This window comes from Erinaceus europaeus, chromosome 15 (assembly GCF_950295315.1).
Source record: "Erinaceus europaeus chromosome 15, mEriEur2.1, whole genome shotgun sequence".
NCBI classification, from domain to species: Eukaryota; Metazoa; Chordata; class Mammalia; order Eulipotyphla; family Erinaceidae; genus Erinaceus; species Erinaceus europaeus.
In genome coordinates this window covers 26,373,268-26,391,541 of record NC_080176.1, presented here as the reverse complement: position 1 = coordinate 26,391,541, position 18,274 = coordinate 26,373,268, and the positions used below count along the sequence as shown (strand labels likewise).

The window sequence follows — 18,274 nt, the reverse complement described above, 5'->3', positions numbered from 1 at the left end:
AGACAGGGGGAGAGAAAGATAGACACCTGCAGACCTGCTTCACAGCCTATGAAGTGATTCCCCCGCAGGTGGGGAGCCGGGGGCTCGAACTGGGATCCTTACACTGGTCCGTTTGCTTTGTGCCATGTGCGCTTAACCTGCTGTGCTACTACCAGACTCCTTTTTAATCTTATTTTTAATTTTTGACAGCTCTGGTGACTGGTGATGCTGGAGATGGAATTCAGGAAGGAGACACAGGGCTTGCAAGTGTGGGGTATTGAGCATGGACACTGCACTAGCTCCTGGGCCCTATTTTAAACAGATTGATTGGGGGGGGCTGGGCAGTAGCCCACCAAGTAAAGCACACACATTACCAGGTTCAAGGACTCGGGTTGAGCCCCAGTCCCCACCTGCAGGGGAGGGAGCTTCAAGAGCAGTGAAGCAGGTCTGCAGGTGTCTCTCTGTTTCCACCCCTCTCAGTTTCTCTTTGTCTCTATCACATAAAATAGAAAAAAAAAAAAAAAGGCTGTCGGGAGTGGTGGATTCATAGTGACAGGACAGAGCCCCAATGATAACCCTGGTGGCAAAAAAAATTAATTACAAAACAAAGCAAAAAAGAAAACAAAAAAAAAGTTGTTTTTTTTTTTTTTAGTAGTGATCTTCAGAGGAGTTGGGGGTGCAGCCATGGTGGGGAGGAGAGGGGAGGCTGACAGATGGGAGTTGGATGGGGGGCCAGGGCAGAGCAGGGTGGGGAGGGCAGGGGAGGCTGCCTCACTGCACTGGGTGTGGTCCCGCCAGCCGCTCAGGGTGGTGCCCGTCTCCTGGCAGATGGAGGCGTAGGCGCTGAGAGCCTGGCAGCGCAGTGACTCCTGCTGCTCTGGGTCTGGGATGGCACACAGTTGAAACATGCAGTGCCTGCGGGGCGGGGGCAGTGGAGGGCTGTCAGAGGAGGAGGAAGGAACCCCCTACCCCCAAAGAGCTAGGAAGGCCAACAGAAAGGAGGCCAGGTTTCAGTGTGTGTTTGTGTGAGAGAGAGGAAGTGAGTATGGGGTGTCAGAGGTGAGTGTCTGTGTGTCAGGAGGTGAAAATAAGGTGTCAGGAGGTGAGTGTGTGTGTCAGGAGGTGAGAGTGGGGTGTCAGGAATGAGTGTGAGGGTCAGGAGACCCCAGAAGCAGGTGGTAGGGCACGGGTGTGGGCAACTCACTCCTGGAAGGGCTCTGGGGCCATTCGTGGGTGGCAGGCAGTAAAGGGCCCTCTGGGGTCAGCCAGCACCCCACACGCCTGGAAGCCGCTGACACTGGCCAACTGCTTGCCGCTGCACCGGGACACGTGGAAGCCCAGGTCCTCCATGAACGTCTCCTCTGGGAGGGACCTGGGGCAGAGTGGCAAGTGAAGGCAGGTGCTGGCAGCTCAGCCAAGCACTGGGCCAGGAGGGAGAATGGGTGTTCCCACCCCACCCCAGCCTGGCTCCTCACCTCCTGAAGCGACTCTGATGCTCCTTTGACTCCGTGACCACCCAGCTGTTGCAGAAGAGGACAGCGTCACTGACAACGTGGCCGTCGGGCAGCATGAAGTCGTTGGTCTTGTCCCCATCGAAGTTCCCACACAGGCCTCGAACGAGCCCCTGGTACACGCTGGGCAGGTAGATGACTGTGGGGTAGGGAGTCAGCCCATGAACCCTGGGGCCAGGATGGGGGGAGGGCAACTCACAGCAGAGGTCCTGTCTTCCACGAGTGAGGCCCTGGGTTTGGGCCTCAGGACCAATGCACAGCACCCAGGGACCTCCATGGAGTGTGGGGCAGGGCTGTGAGGGTCTCTCTCCTCTCAGCACCATGGACAGCACCCAGGGAGTCCCATGGATGGTGGACAGAGATGAGGACTCTCTCCTCTCTCAGCACCATGGACAGCACCCAGGGAGCCCCATGGATGGTGGAGCAGGGATGTGGACTCTCTCCTCTCTCAGCACCATGGACAGCACCCAGGGAGCCCCATGGATGGTGGAGCAGGGATGTGGACTCTCTCCTCTCTCAGCACCATGGACAGCACCCAGGGAGCCCCATGGATGGTGGAGCAGGGATGTGGACTCTCTCCTCTCTCAGCACCATGGACAGCACCCAGGGAGCCCCATGGATGGTGGAGCAGGGCTGTGAGGGTCTCTCCTCTCTTAGTACCATGGACAGCACCCAGGGAGCCCCACGGATGGTGGAGCAGGGATGTGGACTCTCTCCTCTCTCAGCACCATGGACAGCACCCAGGGAGCCCCATGGATGGTGGAGCAGGGATGTGGACTCTCTCCTCTCTCAGCACCATGGACAGCACTCAGGGAGCCCCATGGGGGGGGGAGGGGAGGGCTGTGGGGTCTCTTTCTTACACCAATCTCTTTTCTGTTTTTATCCAATCTCTCCAACACCCCTGGGGAAAAATATTTTAAAACTGGGGATGGATGAGACGTCGTGGTGGTACATCCGGTTGGCCACACACTTTACCATGCACAAGGGCCTGGGTTCAAAGCCCTGGTTCCCATCTGCAGGGGGAAAGCCTCAGGAGTGGTGAAGCAGGGCTGCAGGTATCTTACTCTTTCCCTCTATCTTACCCTTCCCTCTCAATTTCTTTCATTCCTATCAAAAGACAAAGATGAAAATTAAGATAAAGTTTAAAAACTGGACTGGAAAATAGCTCGGTGGCATCAAAAAACGTGTGTGGCACCACGTGAAAAACCGACACGGTTTCGTCCCTCTCTTCCACCTCCTCCTGTGTCTTTCCCTGAAGTTGTGGGGAGTTCCCACCCCAATATGCAAAATCCCACCGAAGATGGGCTTTCCCCTTCCCAGAAACATCTCTTTTACTCCCCAGGGTTTTGTGCATGAGTGACTTCACTGCTCTGGGCCAACTTTTTCACTCAGATAAATAAATATGGGCAGAGAAGGAGAGACACCACAGGATCAGAGCCTCCCCTGGTGCTGTGGGATTCCCATGTGGTGCTGGGGCTTGAAACTGGGCTCTGTGTATACGGCAGGGTGGGTATCCAACCCGGTAAGCCTCCTCCCCAACCCCTCCCACTTCTTGCCCCACCCCAGCTACCTGAATTGTGCTCATCACCAAAACTGATAGCCAGCTGGAAGTCGGTGGTCAGGTACAGGCGCTGGCCACGCAGAGTCACCTGTAGCTGGTCACTTGGCTGGAAGGGGATATTAGTATTCTCCCCATTGACCTGTAGCAGAGACAGAGATGAGGGAGGCTCACAAAGCCCCCCCTACAGGTGGGCACTGGGGGGCTGAACCTGGGTCCTTGCACATGGGAACATATGCTTAATTGGGTACACCACCACCTACCCCCCAAGAAGGCAAAGCATTGAGGCTTCCTTCAGTGTGGTGGGAGCTGGGTTGTGCACATGGCAAAAGCAGGGCACCATCCAGTTGAGTTATTTTGCTGGCCCTCATTTTACATTTTTGAAGAGACAGCGAGGAAGAGACACAGGGAGAGAGAAAACAGAAAGGGAGAGACCCATCCATGGGGCTCCCAGGGTGCTGTGTATAGTGCTGAGAGAGGAGAGACCTCACAGCCCTGCTTCATCCTCCATGGCGCTCCCTGGGTGGTGTGCATGGTGCTCCAATGTGGTGGAGGGGAACAGAGGGATGAAACCAGAGACTCAAACAGTAAGGTGTGAGCTCTAGGTACAGAGCCTCCTCCCAGATCACTTATTTTTTTTTTCACACGAGATAACCAGAGCCCCATTCTGGCACATGCCATGCCAGGAATGGAACTCGGGACATCATGCCTGAGAGTCCAGAGATCTAGCCACTGTTCTACCGTCTCAGGCATTCATTTTTCATGGCCTCCTGATCCTGAACAGAGGCTCACACCGGCCACACCTGCCCTTGACCTGAAAGCCCTGCGCCCATTCAGGCCACGCCCACATCAGGCCCCGCCCCTTCACAGCCCACATAGACCCCGCCCTCCGCTAAGCTCCACCTCCAGCACGCATAGGGCCCCGCCCCCGGCACCCTTAGCGTCCTGCTGGGCCAGCCCCTCCCTGCCCAGGCCCGTTCCCTGCTCTGCTCTGTTCCGGTCAAAGCCACGCCCCTGCCAGCGAGACCACGCCCCATTCAGGCCCCGCTCCCCTCTGGCCCCACTCAATGCTTACCCGGACCCCGCCCCCCGTCCCGGCCCAGTCCAGTCTCGCCCTGCTCACCAGCAGCCTAGACTGAGGCATCATATGGAGCAGGTAGCCATAGACCTTGACGATGACCTCTTGCAGATGCACCTTTTCCCTGAGGCCGCGGAGCTTGTTCCGGCCCAGCACCTCTACGGGTTCCAGCCCCGCAGGCAGCGGCTGCACGGTGGTCACCATGGTGTAGGTCAGGCGGCCGTGGAAGTTGTAGGAGGTACCGTCGAAGGTGACATATAAGGGGTCCCCGTACACGGTGCACCGCTCCGACTCTGCCACCAGGGGGAGCCCGCGCTGAGAGGGAGCCAGCCCGCACACAACCCAGCCCTCCTCTCAGCCTGGGCCGCACCCCCACCCTACCCAGGGGAAAACCCCTTCCTTGCCTCTCACACATAATGGAACTTCATTATGTTATAATCCCTCGTGATATATATATTGTTTTTATTGCTACCAGGGTTATTGCTGGGACTTGATGCTTTGAATCCACCGCTCCTGGAAGCTAATTTTTCTCACCCCTCCCCCTTTTTATTTTATCTGGTAGAGACAGAGAGAAATTGAGAGGAGTGGAAGATAGGGAAAGAGAGAAACACCTGCAGTCTTGCTTCTCCACTTGTGAAGTGTCCCCCCTGCAGGTGGGGAGTCAACTGGGTGCGCCACCCCTGGCCCCTCACTCATTTTAAAAGGGTTTTTACAGACCAGGAAATAGCACTCTACCACGCTGTGTGAGGACCAGGGTTGCAGTCCCTGCCACCACGTGGGAGTGTCACGTGGGACAGGCGCTGTGGTGGCTCCCCTCTGCCTCTCTCTTAAAAAAAGAGAAAAGATAGAGAACCTGGAAGAAATGAATGATTTCCTAGATACCTACCAACTTCCAAAACTAAGTAAAGAGGAAGTGGATAACATGAACAGGCCCATCACAGCTAATGAAATTGAAACAGTTATAAAAAATCTTCCCAAAAATAAAAGTCCTGGACAAGATGGTTTTACAAATGAATTCTACAAAACTTTCAAAGAAGAACTAATACCTCTACTTTTAAAAGTCTTCCAGAAGATTGAAGACACTGGAATACTCCCTGCCAGCCTCTATGAAGCCAACATCACTCTGATACCAAAAGCAGACAGGGACACAACCAAAAAAGAAAACTACAGACCAATATCTCTGATGAACATAGATGCAAAAATATTGAACAAAATTCTAGCCAACCGGATACAGCAGTATATCAAAAAGATTGTCCATCATGACCAAGTGGGGTTTATCCCAGGCATGCAAGGTTGGTTTAATATACGTAAATCAATCAATGTGATTCACCACATCAACAAAAGCAAGACCAAAAACCACATGGTCATATCAATAGATGCAGAGAAAGCCTTTGACAAAATACAACATCCCTTTATGATCAAAACACTACAAAAAATGGGAATAGATGGAAAATTCCTGAAGATAGTGGAGCAAACCTACAGCCAACATCATACTCAATGGTGAAAAACTGGAAGCATTTCCCCTCATATCAGGTACTAGACAGGGCTGCCCACTATCACCATTATTATTCAACATAGTTTGAAGTTCTTGCCATAGCAATCAGGCAGGAGCAAGGAATTAAAGGCATACAGATTGGAAGAGAAGAAGTCAAACTCTCCTTATTTGCAGATGACATGATAGTATACATGGAAAAACCTAAGGAATCCAGCAAGAAGCTTTTGGAAATCATCAGGCAATACAGTAAGCTGTCAGGCTACAAAATTAACATTCAAAAGTCAGTGGCATTCCTCTATGCAAACAGTAAGTTAGGAGAAATTGAAATCCAGAAATCAGTTCCTTTTCCTATAGCAACAAAAACAATAAAATATCTAGGAGTAAACCTAACCAAAGAAGTGAAAGACTTGTATACTGAAAATTATGAGTCACTACTCAAAGAAATTGAAAAAGACACAAAGAAGTGGAAAGATATTCCATGTTCATGGGTTGGAAGAATTAACATCATCAAAATGAATATATTACCCAGAGCTATCTACAAATTTAATGCTATCCCCGTCAAGATCCCAAGCACATTTTTTAGGAGAAGAGAACAAATGCTACAAATGTTTATCTGGAACCAGAAAAGACCTAGAATTGCCAAAACAATCTTGAGAAAAAAGAACAGAATTGGAGGCATCACACTCCCAGATCTCAAACTGTATTATAGGGCCATTGTCATCAAAACTGCTTGGTACTGGAACATGAATAGACACACTGACCAGTGGAATAGAATTGAGAGCCCAGAAATGAGGCCCCACACCTATGGACATCTAATCTTTGACAAAGGGGCCCAGACTATTACATGGGGAAAGCAGAGTCTCTTCAACAAATGGTGTTGGAAACAATGGGTTGAAACATGCAAAAGAATGAAACTGAATCACTGTATTTCACCAAATACAAAAGTAAATTCCAAGTGGATCAAGGACTTGGATGTTAGACCAGAAACTATCAGATACTTAGAGGAAAATATTGGCAGAACTTTTTTCCGCATAAATTTTAAAGACATTTTCAATGAAACGAATCCAATTACAAGGAAGACTAAGGCAAGTATAAACCTATGGGACTACATCAAATTAAAAAGCTTCTTCACAGCAAAAGAAACCACTACCAAAACCAAGAGACCCCTCACAGAATGGGAGAAGATCTTTACATGCCATACGTCAGATAAGAGTTTAATAACCAACATATATAAAGAGCTTGCCAGACTCAACAACAAGACAACAATAACCCCATCCAAAAATGGGGGGAGAACTTGGACAGAATATTCACCACAGAAGAGATCCAAAAGGCTGAGAAACACATGAAAAAATGCTCCTAGTCTCTGATTGTCAGAGAAACGCAAATCAAGACAACAATGAGATATCACTTCACTCCTGTGAGAATGTCATACATCAGAACAGGTAACAGCAGCAAATGCTGGAGAGGGTGTGGGGTCAAAGGAACCCTCCTGCACTGCTGGTGGGAATGTCAATTGGTCCAACCTCTGTGAAGAACAGTCTGGAGAACTCTCAGAAGGCTAGAAATGGACCTACCCTTTGACCCTGCAATTCCCCTCCTGGGGATATATCCTAAGGAACCCAACACATCCATCCAAAAAGATCTGTGTACACATATGTTCTTGGCAGCACAATTTGTAATAGCCAAAACCTGGAAGCAACCCAGGTGTCCAACAACAGATGAGTGGCTAAGCAAGTTGTGGTATATAGACACAATGGAATACTACTCAGCTGTAAAAAATGGTGACTTCACCATTTTCAGCCGGTCTTGGATGGACCTTGAAAAAATCATGTCGAGTGAAATACGTCAGAAACAGAAGGATGAATATGGGCTGATCTCACTCTCAGGCAGAAGTTGAAAAACAAGATCAGAAAAGAAAACAAAAGTCGAACCTGAAATGGAATTGGAGTATTGCACCAAAGTAAAAGACTCTGGGGTGGGTGGGTGGGTGGGGAGAATACAGGTCCATGAAAGATGATGAATGACGTAGTGGGGGTTGTATTGTTAAATGGGAATCTGGGGAATGTTATGCATGTACAAACTATTGTATTTACTGTTGAATGTAAAGCATTAATTCCCCAATAAAGAAATAAATTATAAAAAAAAAAAGAGAGAGAGAAAAGAGGGAGTCTGGGGGTAGCACAGCGGGTTAAGCGCACGTGGCACAAAGTGCAAGGACCAGCATAAGGATCCTGGTTTGAGCCCCAGGCTCCCCACCTGCAGGGGAGTTGATTCAGAAGCAGTGAAGCAGGTCTGCAGGTGTCTATCTTTCTCTCCCCCTCTCTGTCTTCCCCTCCTCTCTCCATTTCTCTCTATCCTATCCAACAATGATGACAATTAGAATAATAATAACTACAATAAAAAAACAAGGGCAACAAAAAGGGAAAATAAATATTTTTTAAAATTAAAAAAAAAAAAGAGAAAAGACACTAGGGAAGACAGCATAATGGTTCTGCAAAACAACTTTGATGCCTGAGGCTCTTTACTCCCAGCTTCAGTCCCCAGCACCACCGTAAACCAGAGCTGAGCCGTGCAAAAGAAAAAATAAATAGATGTAAAGAAAAGAGAAAGAGCCCACCAGGAAAAGGCACTGGCATGTCAAAATAAAGATAAAGTAACATCGCACTACTTAGATAGAGAGAGAGAGAGAGCGAGAGAGCACGCAAGCACATGCAAGCAGACAAGGAAGCAGCTTGACTATTAGGGCTCTGGCATTTCATGCCTAAGGCTCCTGGTTCAGCCCCTGACGCTGCGTATATCAGAGTGGGCCTTTGGCTCTTCTCTCTCTTTCCGTCTCTGTTTCTCTCTTCCTCTGAATTGTGCACAATGCTCTCAAAAGTAATCAACAAGGGTGGGAGAATAGCCTAATGGTTATGCTAAAAGACCATCATGCCGAAGGCTCCAAGGTCCCAAGTTCAAGTCCCAGCACCACCGCAAGCCAGAACTGAGCAGTGCTCTGGTAAAATAATAAATAAATAAAATAATTTAGATAATCTGAGATGAGGCCAGGCAGCGGTACACTCAGTTGATTACACAGGTTACAGTGTGCAGGGACCTGGGCTCAAACCCGATTCCCACAAGCAGCGAAGTAGTGCGGCAGGTATCTCTCTTGTCTCTTTTCCACTCTTTTAAGAGAGGCAGAGACAAAGAACAGCATTGTTCGGCCTCTTGTGGTGCTGAAGCTTGAACCCAGGTTCCCACGTGTGCAAGGCCTGCACCGCACTGCACCTGTCAGGCCACCTCCTTGACTGTTCAGCATCCTGTCCTCTAATCTTATTTTGACAGGACAGAGAGAATGTGAAAGGGAAGATACAGAAGGAGAGAGGGTGGGGGCAGATAGCATAACGGTGATGCAAAAAGCTTTGTGCCCGAGGCTCCAAAGTCCCAGGTTCAGTTCTCTGCACCACTATCAGCCAAGAGGAGAGACAGAGATATCTGCAGCCCTGCCCCACCGCTCATGAAGCTCCCTCCCCAGTAGGCAGGGAGCAGGGGCTTGAACCCGGGTCCTCAAGCACCGCCTACCCGGCCCCTTAGAGCGAGCGTGTGGCAGGGGGATGGCCCCAGTCGCCTCCTTACTTCTGGAGACACAGCTGCCGTTGCCCTGAGCGCTGGCCTGGCAGAAGGAGCCAAGGGGGCAGCTGAAGGGCCGGCACTGGATGGTGCCCGCGGTGCACACACAGCTCTGAGAGCAGTTGCTTGACAGCCAGGTCTCTCCCACCTGTGGGCAGCGCATGAGAATGAACAAGGGAGGGCCTCAGGGTCCCTCTCCCTTGCCTCAGGGTCTCTCTCCCTTGCCTCAGGGTCCCTCTCCCTTGCCTCAGGACCGGGCCAATGGGACCCCGGCACTCCCCTCCACAGTGGGGGCCAAGGAAGGAACCCAGCTGACAGGTGGAGAAATGGAGGCGCCAGGGTGCCTGGGCCCCACCTGTTATTGGGAGCCCCCCACAGCCCCACTCACAGCGATGGTGCCACCCTGGTCACCACTGCAGTCACACTGGCTCTGGGGCACACACTGCTGTCCGCTGAGCACGAAGCCCGGCTGGCAGGCACAGCCCTCCTGGCAGGCTGTGGGCGTGGGGCTGCCCGGGCACTGGCCCTCCAGGTTCCCGCAGGAGGGTGGGCAGGGGGCCAGGCAGGTGCTGTAGCTGCTGTGGGCTGGGCAATCCAGAGCTGGGGGCAGGAGAGAGGCATGAGAAGGGGCCCTTGGGCAGGGGCGGGTGGGATGAGTGGCCAGAGGTGGCTCTCTGTATTATTAAAATTTCCTTTCATTATCTTTATTTATTTATTGGATAGAGACAGCCAGAAATTGAGAGGGGGAGAGTTAGAGAGGAAGAGAGACAGAGAGACAGACACCCACAGCCCTGTTTCATCACTTGTGAAGCTTTCCCCTTACAGATGGGGACTGGGGTTCGAACCTGCATTCTTGCACAATGTAACATGTTCTCAGCCAGGTCTGTAACCACCTGGCCCTTATTATTACGCTTTAAAATTTTTTTGTTGTAGTTATTGTTGTTGTTATTGATGTTGTCATTGTTGGATAAGACAGAGAGAAATGGAGAGAGGAAGGGAGTTGGGTGGTAGCGCAGTGGGTTAAGTGCACGTGCAAAGCGCAAGGCCTGGCATAAGGATCCTGGTTGGAGCCCCTGACTCCCCACCTTCAGGGGAGTCGCTTCACAGGCGGTGAAGCAGGTCTGCAGGTGCCTATCTTTCTCTCCCCCTCTCTGGTTTCCCTTTTTCTCTGTCTTATCTAACAACAATGACATCAATAACAACAATGAAAAACAACAAGGGCAACAAAAGGGAAAATATATTTTAAAAAAGAAATGGAGAGAAGAGGGGAAGACGGAGAGGGGGAGAGAAAGATAGACACCAGAGGACCTGCTTCACCACCTGTGAAGTAAGTGACTCCCCTGCAGGTGGGGAGCTGGGGGCTTGAACCAGAATCCTTATGCCAGTCCTTGCACTTCGCGCCATGTGTGCTTAACCTGCTGCGCTACTGCCCGACCCCCTAATTTTTTTTTATTACCATATTGCCAGCACTGCGAACCCACCATTTCCAGCAGCCATTTTTTCCTTTATTTCCCTTTCTCTATTATATTTGGTAGGACAGAAAGAAATTGAGAGGGGAAGAGAAGTGAGAGACAGAGAGACACCTGAAGCTCTGCTTCACTGCTTGTGAAACTTACCCCTTCCCCACAGGCTGGGGCCTTGAACCCGGGTCCTTGTGCACTGTAACATGTGCATCTACTGGGTGCGCCAATGTCCAGCCCCTTCCCCCTCTCTGCATTCACTCTGCAAACATGCAAGAGTAGGGGCCACCCTGACTCCAGGTCGCAAGGAAAGAAGGCACCAGCATGGCCCTCCGGGTCCTTAGAGACACGAGAATGAGTTTGTCTGAAGATGTGAACACACTCACTCAGGAAGCTCACAGAGGCCCGGGCGTGGGGTCAGCCCACATGCCCGTTGGTAAATAAGATTATGGGCTGTTACCCCTGGGACACCACTCTGCCATTACAAAAGGTGGTTTTGTGTCCTCTGGGACAAGATGGATGGGGCTGGAGGTGATTAGGAGAATGAGGTAAGGCAGGGAGTGAATGACAGTTGGCAGACGGAGGTAAGTCAACTAACGCCAACCATCCAGCGGGCAGGTATAGAAACAGCAGTTGTGGGGTTGGATGGTGACCACTGGGTTAAGCGCACATGGCGCAGAGTACAAGGACTGGCATAAGGATCCTGGTTCGAGCCCCTGGCTCTCCACCTGCAGGGGGGTCGCTTCCCAAGTGGTAAAGTAGGTCTGCAGGTGTCTATCTTTCTCTCCCCCTCTGTCTTCCCCTCATCTCTCGATTACTCAGTCCTATCCAACAACAACAACAACAATAATAAAAAATGGAAAAAATGGCCTCCAGGAGCAGTGGATTCGTTGTTCAGACACCAAGCCCCAGCAATAACCCTGGAGGCAAAAACAGAAACAAAACAAACAAACAACCCAGCTGTTCCCCAGCAGTGCTCACAGGGACAGTGTTGGGGATGCGGTTGAGCAGGGGGTGAGGTGCTATGCCTCTGTCCAGAACATGGTCCTGGGGCAGGTGGGCAGTGGCATACCCAGGAGAGGACACAGGTTACACAGCGCAAGGGCCTGTGTTCAAGCCCCTGCTTTCTCACCTGCATGGGGGAAGCTTCACAAACAGTGAAGCAGGTCTGCTGGTGTCATTCTTTCTCGCTCATTCTCTATCTCCCTCTCCCCTCTCAATTTCTGTCTGTTTCTGGCCAATAAATGAAGAAATCAAGAAAACAGTTTTAAAAGAGGACTTAGAAAGGGCCAGGTGGTTAAGCACACATATCATCATGCACAAGGACAAGGGTTCAAGGCCCTGCTCCCTACCTGTGGGGGGGACGTTTCACTTGTGGTGAAGCAGTGCTGCAGGTGTCTCTCTGCCTCTCTCTCCCTATCTCTCCCTTCCCTCTCGATTTCTCTGTATCTATCCAATAAGTAACAACTAAATAAAATTAAGGAGAAGTGGGGGGCAGGTGTCCAGGGAGTCAGGACCCCACTTGGCTGGGAGGCCCTGTAGACAGTCCCCAGCAGAGACAGAGATGTGAGCAGACAAGAATTGCCAGATAGGGGAAGAGGGAAGTGGGACACGGAGCAGTCTGAGGGGAACACTCACGGCAGAAGCTGCTGTTCCTCCAGATGGGGGGCCGGAGTCCCTGGGCCTGGCAGGCGGAGGCAAAGTCCTGCAGGGTCTTGCATAGCGGCTGGCTCAGCCCCCCGAACTCACAGAGGCTGTGGGCACAGTGCTGCAGGAAAGGTTTGAGGCTGGTGCGCATGGCGCAGGCCGCCCACATGGGCACGCGGAAGGCCTCCAGGCACTGCTCCTGTGCCCGTGACAGGTCGGCCACCCGGCAGTTGGTCTCCAGCTCCTCCGGGGCAGCCTTGGCCCCCTCTCTGTGGCAGCTGGGAAGGAAATGGGGGAGGGGCATCAGAGAGATGCAGCCCTCACCCTGACCAGTTGGAGCGGGGCTTGGTGCTCCCCAAATTCTGGACACCACTCCATCTGAGCCCTGGGCAGTCGTCCACTTCTTTCTCTAATTCATTTTTTTGTTGTTACTATTATTTATTTATTATTTGCCTTCAGCGTTATCGCTGGGGATTGGTACCAGCACTATGAATCCACTGCTCCTGGCAGCCTTTTTTTTTTTTTTCTTTCTTCACTTTATTGGATAGGAAAGAGAGAAATTGAAAGAGGAGAAGATAGAGAGGGGTAAGAGAAAGAGAGGCATCTGCAGACCCGCTCCCCTGCAAGTGGGGAGCTGGGTGCTCGAACCCGGGTCCTTGTGCTTCATACTATGCACGCTTGATAGGCAGAGAGAGAGAAAGAGACCCACAGCTCTGCTTCACCATTCATGAAGCTTCCCCCCTGAAGGCAGGGGCCAGGGGCTTGAACCTGAGTCTTTGAGCACTGTGATATGTGTGCTTAACCAGGTGAGCACACTTCTGTGTCTCTATAACTTAAAAATATTCAAAAAGAGGGACAGAAGCCGTCGGGGGACTTTCACATCAGCCCAAGAGGCTGTGGCGGCCCCTGGAGAACCCCCACACACACACACACCCTCCGCCCCCCCCCCCCCGTGGAGGGTGCGGTCCAGACTCCCCCGGGTGGTTCTGGGGGGTTTACTGGGGGCTAAGCTCCTGGTCCTGCCAGCTCTGCAGGAACTCGCCGTCACTCTGCGCCTGCTGGTCATTGGGCATCAAGCGCTCATCATCATCCTCGCCGTTGAAGTTCCCGCACAGCCCACAGACCTAGGTGGCAGTGGGGGCACAGGCCAGGTGGTCCTCCTCCGTGGGGGGTGCCCGCCCCCCACCCGAGGCGGAGACCCTGGGGCGTCTCACTTTCCCGTAATAGGAACGGGGCAGCTCAATGGCCAGGTGGGTGCCGTCGAACTTGACCAGAACACCGTTGTAGATGTCCAGCACCGTGTAGGCGTCACTGGACGTGATGCGGAGCCCGGGGATCACTCCGGAGACGGGCAGGGAGGTCCGGGAGGCGTTGAGCTACGGGAGGGAAGGTGCTGAGTGGGGAGCTGGGCCGCTCCAGTGGGTGCCCCCACCTCCCCGCGCTCACCCACACTTGATGGTCCTTTTTCAGGGTGATCTGGGAGTTGAAGATGAGGACACTGACGTGCTGGGGGGTGAGCCGGGCGTCGTGGCCGTCCCCTGGCCCGTTGGTGGCGCTGACCTTGAAGAAGGGCAGGTCTGTGCCGGGTTGGCACACCTTGGCCAGAACATAGCTGCAGTTGTCCCCGAAGCTGTGGGAGCTGCCGTCAAAGCTCACGTACTGCTGTGCTTCTGAGACGTAGCACATGCCCACACCTGGGGGCCGGGGATAGTGCGGTGGGGCGGGGAGGCCTCCAAGTGAGAAGGCTCCTGGGGGGCTGGGGAGAGGGTGAGGGGGTACAGAGCCCTGCTGCCACGCAGGGTGGGGGGCGGAGGGGAGTCCCTGAGTTCCACCCCCAGCACCACACAGGGAGTTGGTGGCCGGAAGCCATCCTCTGTAATGGGCACCCCTGCTCTGGCCCCCACCCCTGTGCCACTACCACCACAGCACCCAGCGCCCCACACACCCTATGCCATCCACAACGCCCTGCCCCACCTCTACCCTGTGCCATCTTCACCCTGCAAGACATCCCAAGAACCGCCCTGCACGCTCCCCACACAACCCCCGTCACCCCCCCACGATGTCCCCCATGAAAGCTGCATGACCCCCGAATTCCTGCCCCTCACCCCAGGGCGCCCCGTGCATCACCACCCCCGCACCCAGCATCCCCAGCCTGCTCCCCACAAGCACCCTGCACTCCTACACCGCTGCACATACAGGTGGCAGGACTCCCACAATGGATCCCCTGCTCCTCACCCCGGGAGTCTCCTGCATCCCCATCCCGCTCCTAGCATTCCGCACTCCCCCGCCCACCTGCCTCCCGGCAGCGCAGCAATCCGTCCAGGGCCCAGCACCTCTGGGTACCGGAACACACCGAGTGGAAGCACGAGATGTTGTTGGACGTGGAGCAGGTGCAGAACCAGGAGCACTCTCGGTCAGCGTACCAGCTTTCCCCGACCTGCGCGGTGCGAGTGACTGAGCCCCAGCACCCCGCCGCCCCTCCCCTTCCCCCCCCCCAGCCGGCCCTCACCGGGTGGTAGAAGCCCAGCTTGTCCGTGCAGCCGCACTGGCCGAAGGGAACGCAGGAGATGCCGCTAAGCACGTGGCCGTTCTGACACTCGCAGCCCTCCACGCAGTGCAGGTCATGTGGGCACTCGCGGGGGGCGCTCACGCTCAGGCAGTTTTGGGGGCAGGCCTTGGCACACGAGCTGTACTTACTGCCCGGTGGGCACCTCAGAGCTGGAAGGAAACCAATGTGTGGGGGGAGGGAGCGGAACCAGATAGACACGACAGGGGGATTTCCTCTCCACCCTGGAATACTATGCAGCCTTGAAAAGGGAAGGGGCCAGGCTGTGCACTTAGTTGCCCGCAGGTGCAAGGATCTGGTTCCAGCCCCTGGCTCCCCACCTGCAGGGGTGAAGCTTCATGGGCAGTGAAGCAGGGCTGTAGGTGTGTCTCTGTCTTTCTCCCTCTCTACCTCCCCCTCTCCTCTCAATTTCTCTGTTTCTATCCAATAATAAAATTAAAATAAAAAAAACAGCAAAGTTTCCAGTGGAGGGGACAGGACACGGAACTCTGGTGGTTTATGGAATTGTACCACTCCTTTCTTACAATTTTGGCAATCGTTATTAAATCACTAATAAGTAATTGAAAAATAATAAGCAGGAAGGCTTCCTGGGGGAGAGGGAGGGGCAGTAAGGGTGGGACCTAGGGCTTGGGGCGTCGGGGTGGGCGGGCGCTCACGGCAGAAGCTGCTGTTCCTCCAGGTAGGGGCGTGGCCAGCCTGGGCGCACAGGGCCGCATAGGCCTGCAGGGAGTGGCAGAGGGTCTGGGCACTGCCATTGCTGCTGCACTGGCTATACAGGCAGCTGGCCAGGCTGGCTTGTAGGGGCACCACCTTGTGGCACTGCGCGAAGGGTCCTGTGGGCAGAGAGGGGGCGCCAGGTGGAGAGGAAGTTCCAGAAGGGAGCAGGAGCAGACAGCTGCCAGGGGGTGGGGGGCTGGGATTGGACATTTCTAGTTTTTAAAAAATATTTATTTATTTATTCCCTTTTGTTGCTCTTGTTCTTTTTTATTGTTGTAGTCATTAATGTCGTTGTCGTATAGGACAGAGAGAAATGGAGAGAGGAGGGGAAGACAGAGGGGGAGAGAAAGACAGACACCTGCTGGATGTTTCCGTTTTGTGATTTGTTTTCTTTCTTTCTTTCTTTCTTTTTATTGTGTCTTTCCTTTATTTTTTAATTACCATCAGGGTTATTGTTGGGTGTCAGTGACTGCACAGGAATCCACTGATCCCAGGGGACATTTTTTTCCTTTTTTTTTTTTTTTTGATAGGACAGAGAGAAATTGAGAAGGGAGGGGAAATAGAGAGAGAAGGGGGCAAGAATAGACAGCATAATGGTTATGCAAAGAGAATTTCATGCCTGAGACTTTGAAGTCCCAGATTTAATTCCCCATACCACCATAAGCCAGAGCTGAGCAGTGTTTTGGAAAAATATATATATATAAATAAAAATAATAGTGGTCCAGGAGGTGGCGTAGTGGATAAAGCATCAGACCCTCAAGCATGAGGTCCTGAGTTCAATCCCCAGCAGCACATGTACCAGAGTGATGTCTAGTTCTTTCTCTCTCCTCCTATCTTTCTCATGAATAAATAAATAAATTCTTTAAAAAAAAGAATAATAGGGGCGGGGGAGACAGCATAATCGTTATGCAAACAGACTCTCATGCCTGAGGCTCCTAAGTCCCAGGTTCAATCCCCCACACCACCATAAGCCAGAGCTGAGCAGTGCTCTGGTGTTTCTATGTGTCTCTCTCTCTCAAAAATAAAATTAATAAAAAATAATTTTAAAAAATAAGGTGCTCTGGGAGGTGGTGCAGTGGATAAAGCATCAGACTCTCAAGCATGAGGTCCTGAGTTCAATCCCCAGCAGCACATGTACCAGAGTGATATCTGGTTCTTTCTCCTCCTATGTTTCTCATTAATAAATAAATAAAATCTTTAAAAAAATAATAATAGGGGGTCAGGTGGTAGCACAACGGGTTAAGCCCACATGGAAGGAAGTGCAAGGACCAGTGTAAGGATCCCGGTTCAAGCCCCCGGCTCCCCACCCGCAGGGGGGTTGCTTCACAAGTGGTAGAGCAGGTCTGCAGGTGTCTGTCTTTCTCTCCCCCCTCTGTCTTTCTGTCCTCTCTTGATTTCTCTCTGTCCTATCCAACAACAGTAACAACAACAATGACAACAAAAGGGGAAAAAATGGCCTCCAGGAGCAGTGGATTTGTAGTGCAGGCACTAAGCCCAGTGATAACCCTGGAGGCAAATAATAGTAATAGTAATAATAATAATGTATTGTAAAAGACTCTGAGGTCCGGGTCCTGGAATATGATAGCAGAGGGCCTACTGGGGGTTGTATTATGTGGAAAACTGGGAAATGTTATGCGTGTACAAACTATTGTATTTACTGTCAACTGTAAAACATTAATCTCCCAATAAAAGAAATTTAAAATAATAATAACACTAAAGGGTCAGAAAGCCAGGCAGTAGTGCACCTGGTCAAGTGCACATATTTCCAAACACAAGGATATGGGTTCCAGCTCTGGCTCCCCACCTGCAGGGTCTCCATCTGGGTCTCCATTCTTGCTCCTGTCTCTCAGTCTACTGCGTGCCCACCACCCCATGGCTGGCCCCCCTCCTGTGTCTCCCGCCTTGGGTGTGGGTGGGGGACCTCCAGCCCAGCAGGGCAGCTGGCTTACCCTTGGGGTCTGTCAGGATACTGCAGCTCACATTCCAGGGCTCTGCCTCCTCCATCTTCAAGCATCTGGGGGGAATTCCAGATGTGTAGCAGCTGAATAAGGAGGGAGGAGGACTCAGGATGGAGGGACCACTTCCACACAGGAGCCAGAGTGGAGTGGAAGAAGGAGAGTTCAGGCAACACACACACACACACACACACACACACACACACACACTCACCAAACAGCAAGGAAGGAGGATGAACGCGAAAGGGGCATCTAAGAGGGGTCTTTGGTCTTTGGCCAAAGACACTCAGCTGAGAGACACCAACAGGCATAGGTGGGAGAGGTCAGGACAACATTCCAGAAGCCTGGGCATGCATGTCTTGCTTTACATGAAGCTCTGGATTTGAGCCCTGGCATCACATGGGGCACATGGACAGCCCTGGGGAAGCTCCATGGATGGTGAAGTGATGCTTTGGTTTCTCTCTAATTTTTCTCTTTCTCCAAAAAAAAAAAAAAAAAAAAAATGAAGACTAGAATGATGGGCCAAAGAAGATGCTTAGAGGTGCCCCCAGGCACATTACCACAGCACTGCAGTAAAAATAATAAAATTTGGGGGTTGGGTGGTAGCACTGTGGGTTAAGCACACATGGCATGAAGCACAAGGACTGGCATAAGGATCCCCATTCAAGCCCCCGGCTCCCCACCTACAGGGGTGTTGCT

The 18,274-nt window shown here is 52.1% G+C and overlaps 1 protein-coding gene across 1 annotated transcript in view; it reads right to left on the bottom strand.

The window, feature by feature from the left end:
* Positions 1-138: 138 nt before the first annotated feature.
* Positions 139-18,274, bottom strand: part of ZAN (zonadhesin) — a 48,783-nt gene continuing 30,647 nt past the window's right edge. The window contains exons 27-41 of the mRNA XM_060173429.1: positions 17,570-17,661; positions 15,560-15,736; positions 14,847-15,055; positions 14,630-14,774; positions 13,784-14,031; positions 13,552-13,713; positions 13,337-13,461; positions 12,329-12,615; positions 9,619-9,830; positions 9,237-9,378; positions 4,172-4,419; positions 3,061-3,190; positions 1,455-1,629; positions 1,184-1,351; positions 139-894 (exon numbers count right to left, since the gene is read on the bottom strand). Of these exons, the coding sequence (XP_060029412.1) occupies positions 573-894; positions 1,184-1,351; positions 1,455-1,629; positions 3,061-3,190; positions 4,172-4,419; positions 9,237-9,378; positions 9,619-9,830; positions 12,329-12,615; positions 13,337-13,461; positions 13,552-13,713; positions 13,784-14,031; positions 14,630-14,774; positions 14,847-15,055; positions 15,560-15,736; positions 17,570-17,661 (2,842 nt within the window). The 3' untranslated portion in view covers positions 139-572. The remainder of the gene's footprint in view (positions 895-1,183; positions 1,352-1,454; positions 1,630-3,060; positions 3,191-4,171; positions 4,420-9,236; positions 9,379-9,618; positions 9,831-12,328; positions 12,616-13,336; positions 13,462-13,551; positions 13,714-13,783; positions 14,032-14,629; positions 14,775-14,846; positions 15,056-15,559; positions 15,737-17,569; positions 17,662-18,274) is intronic.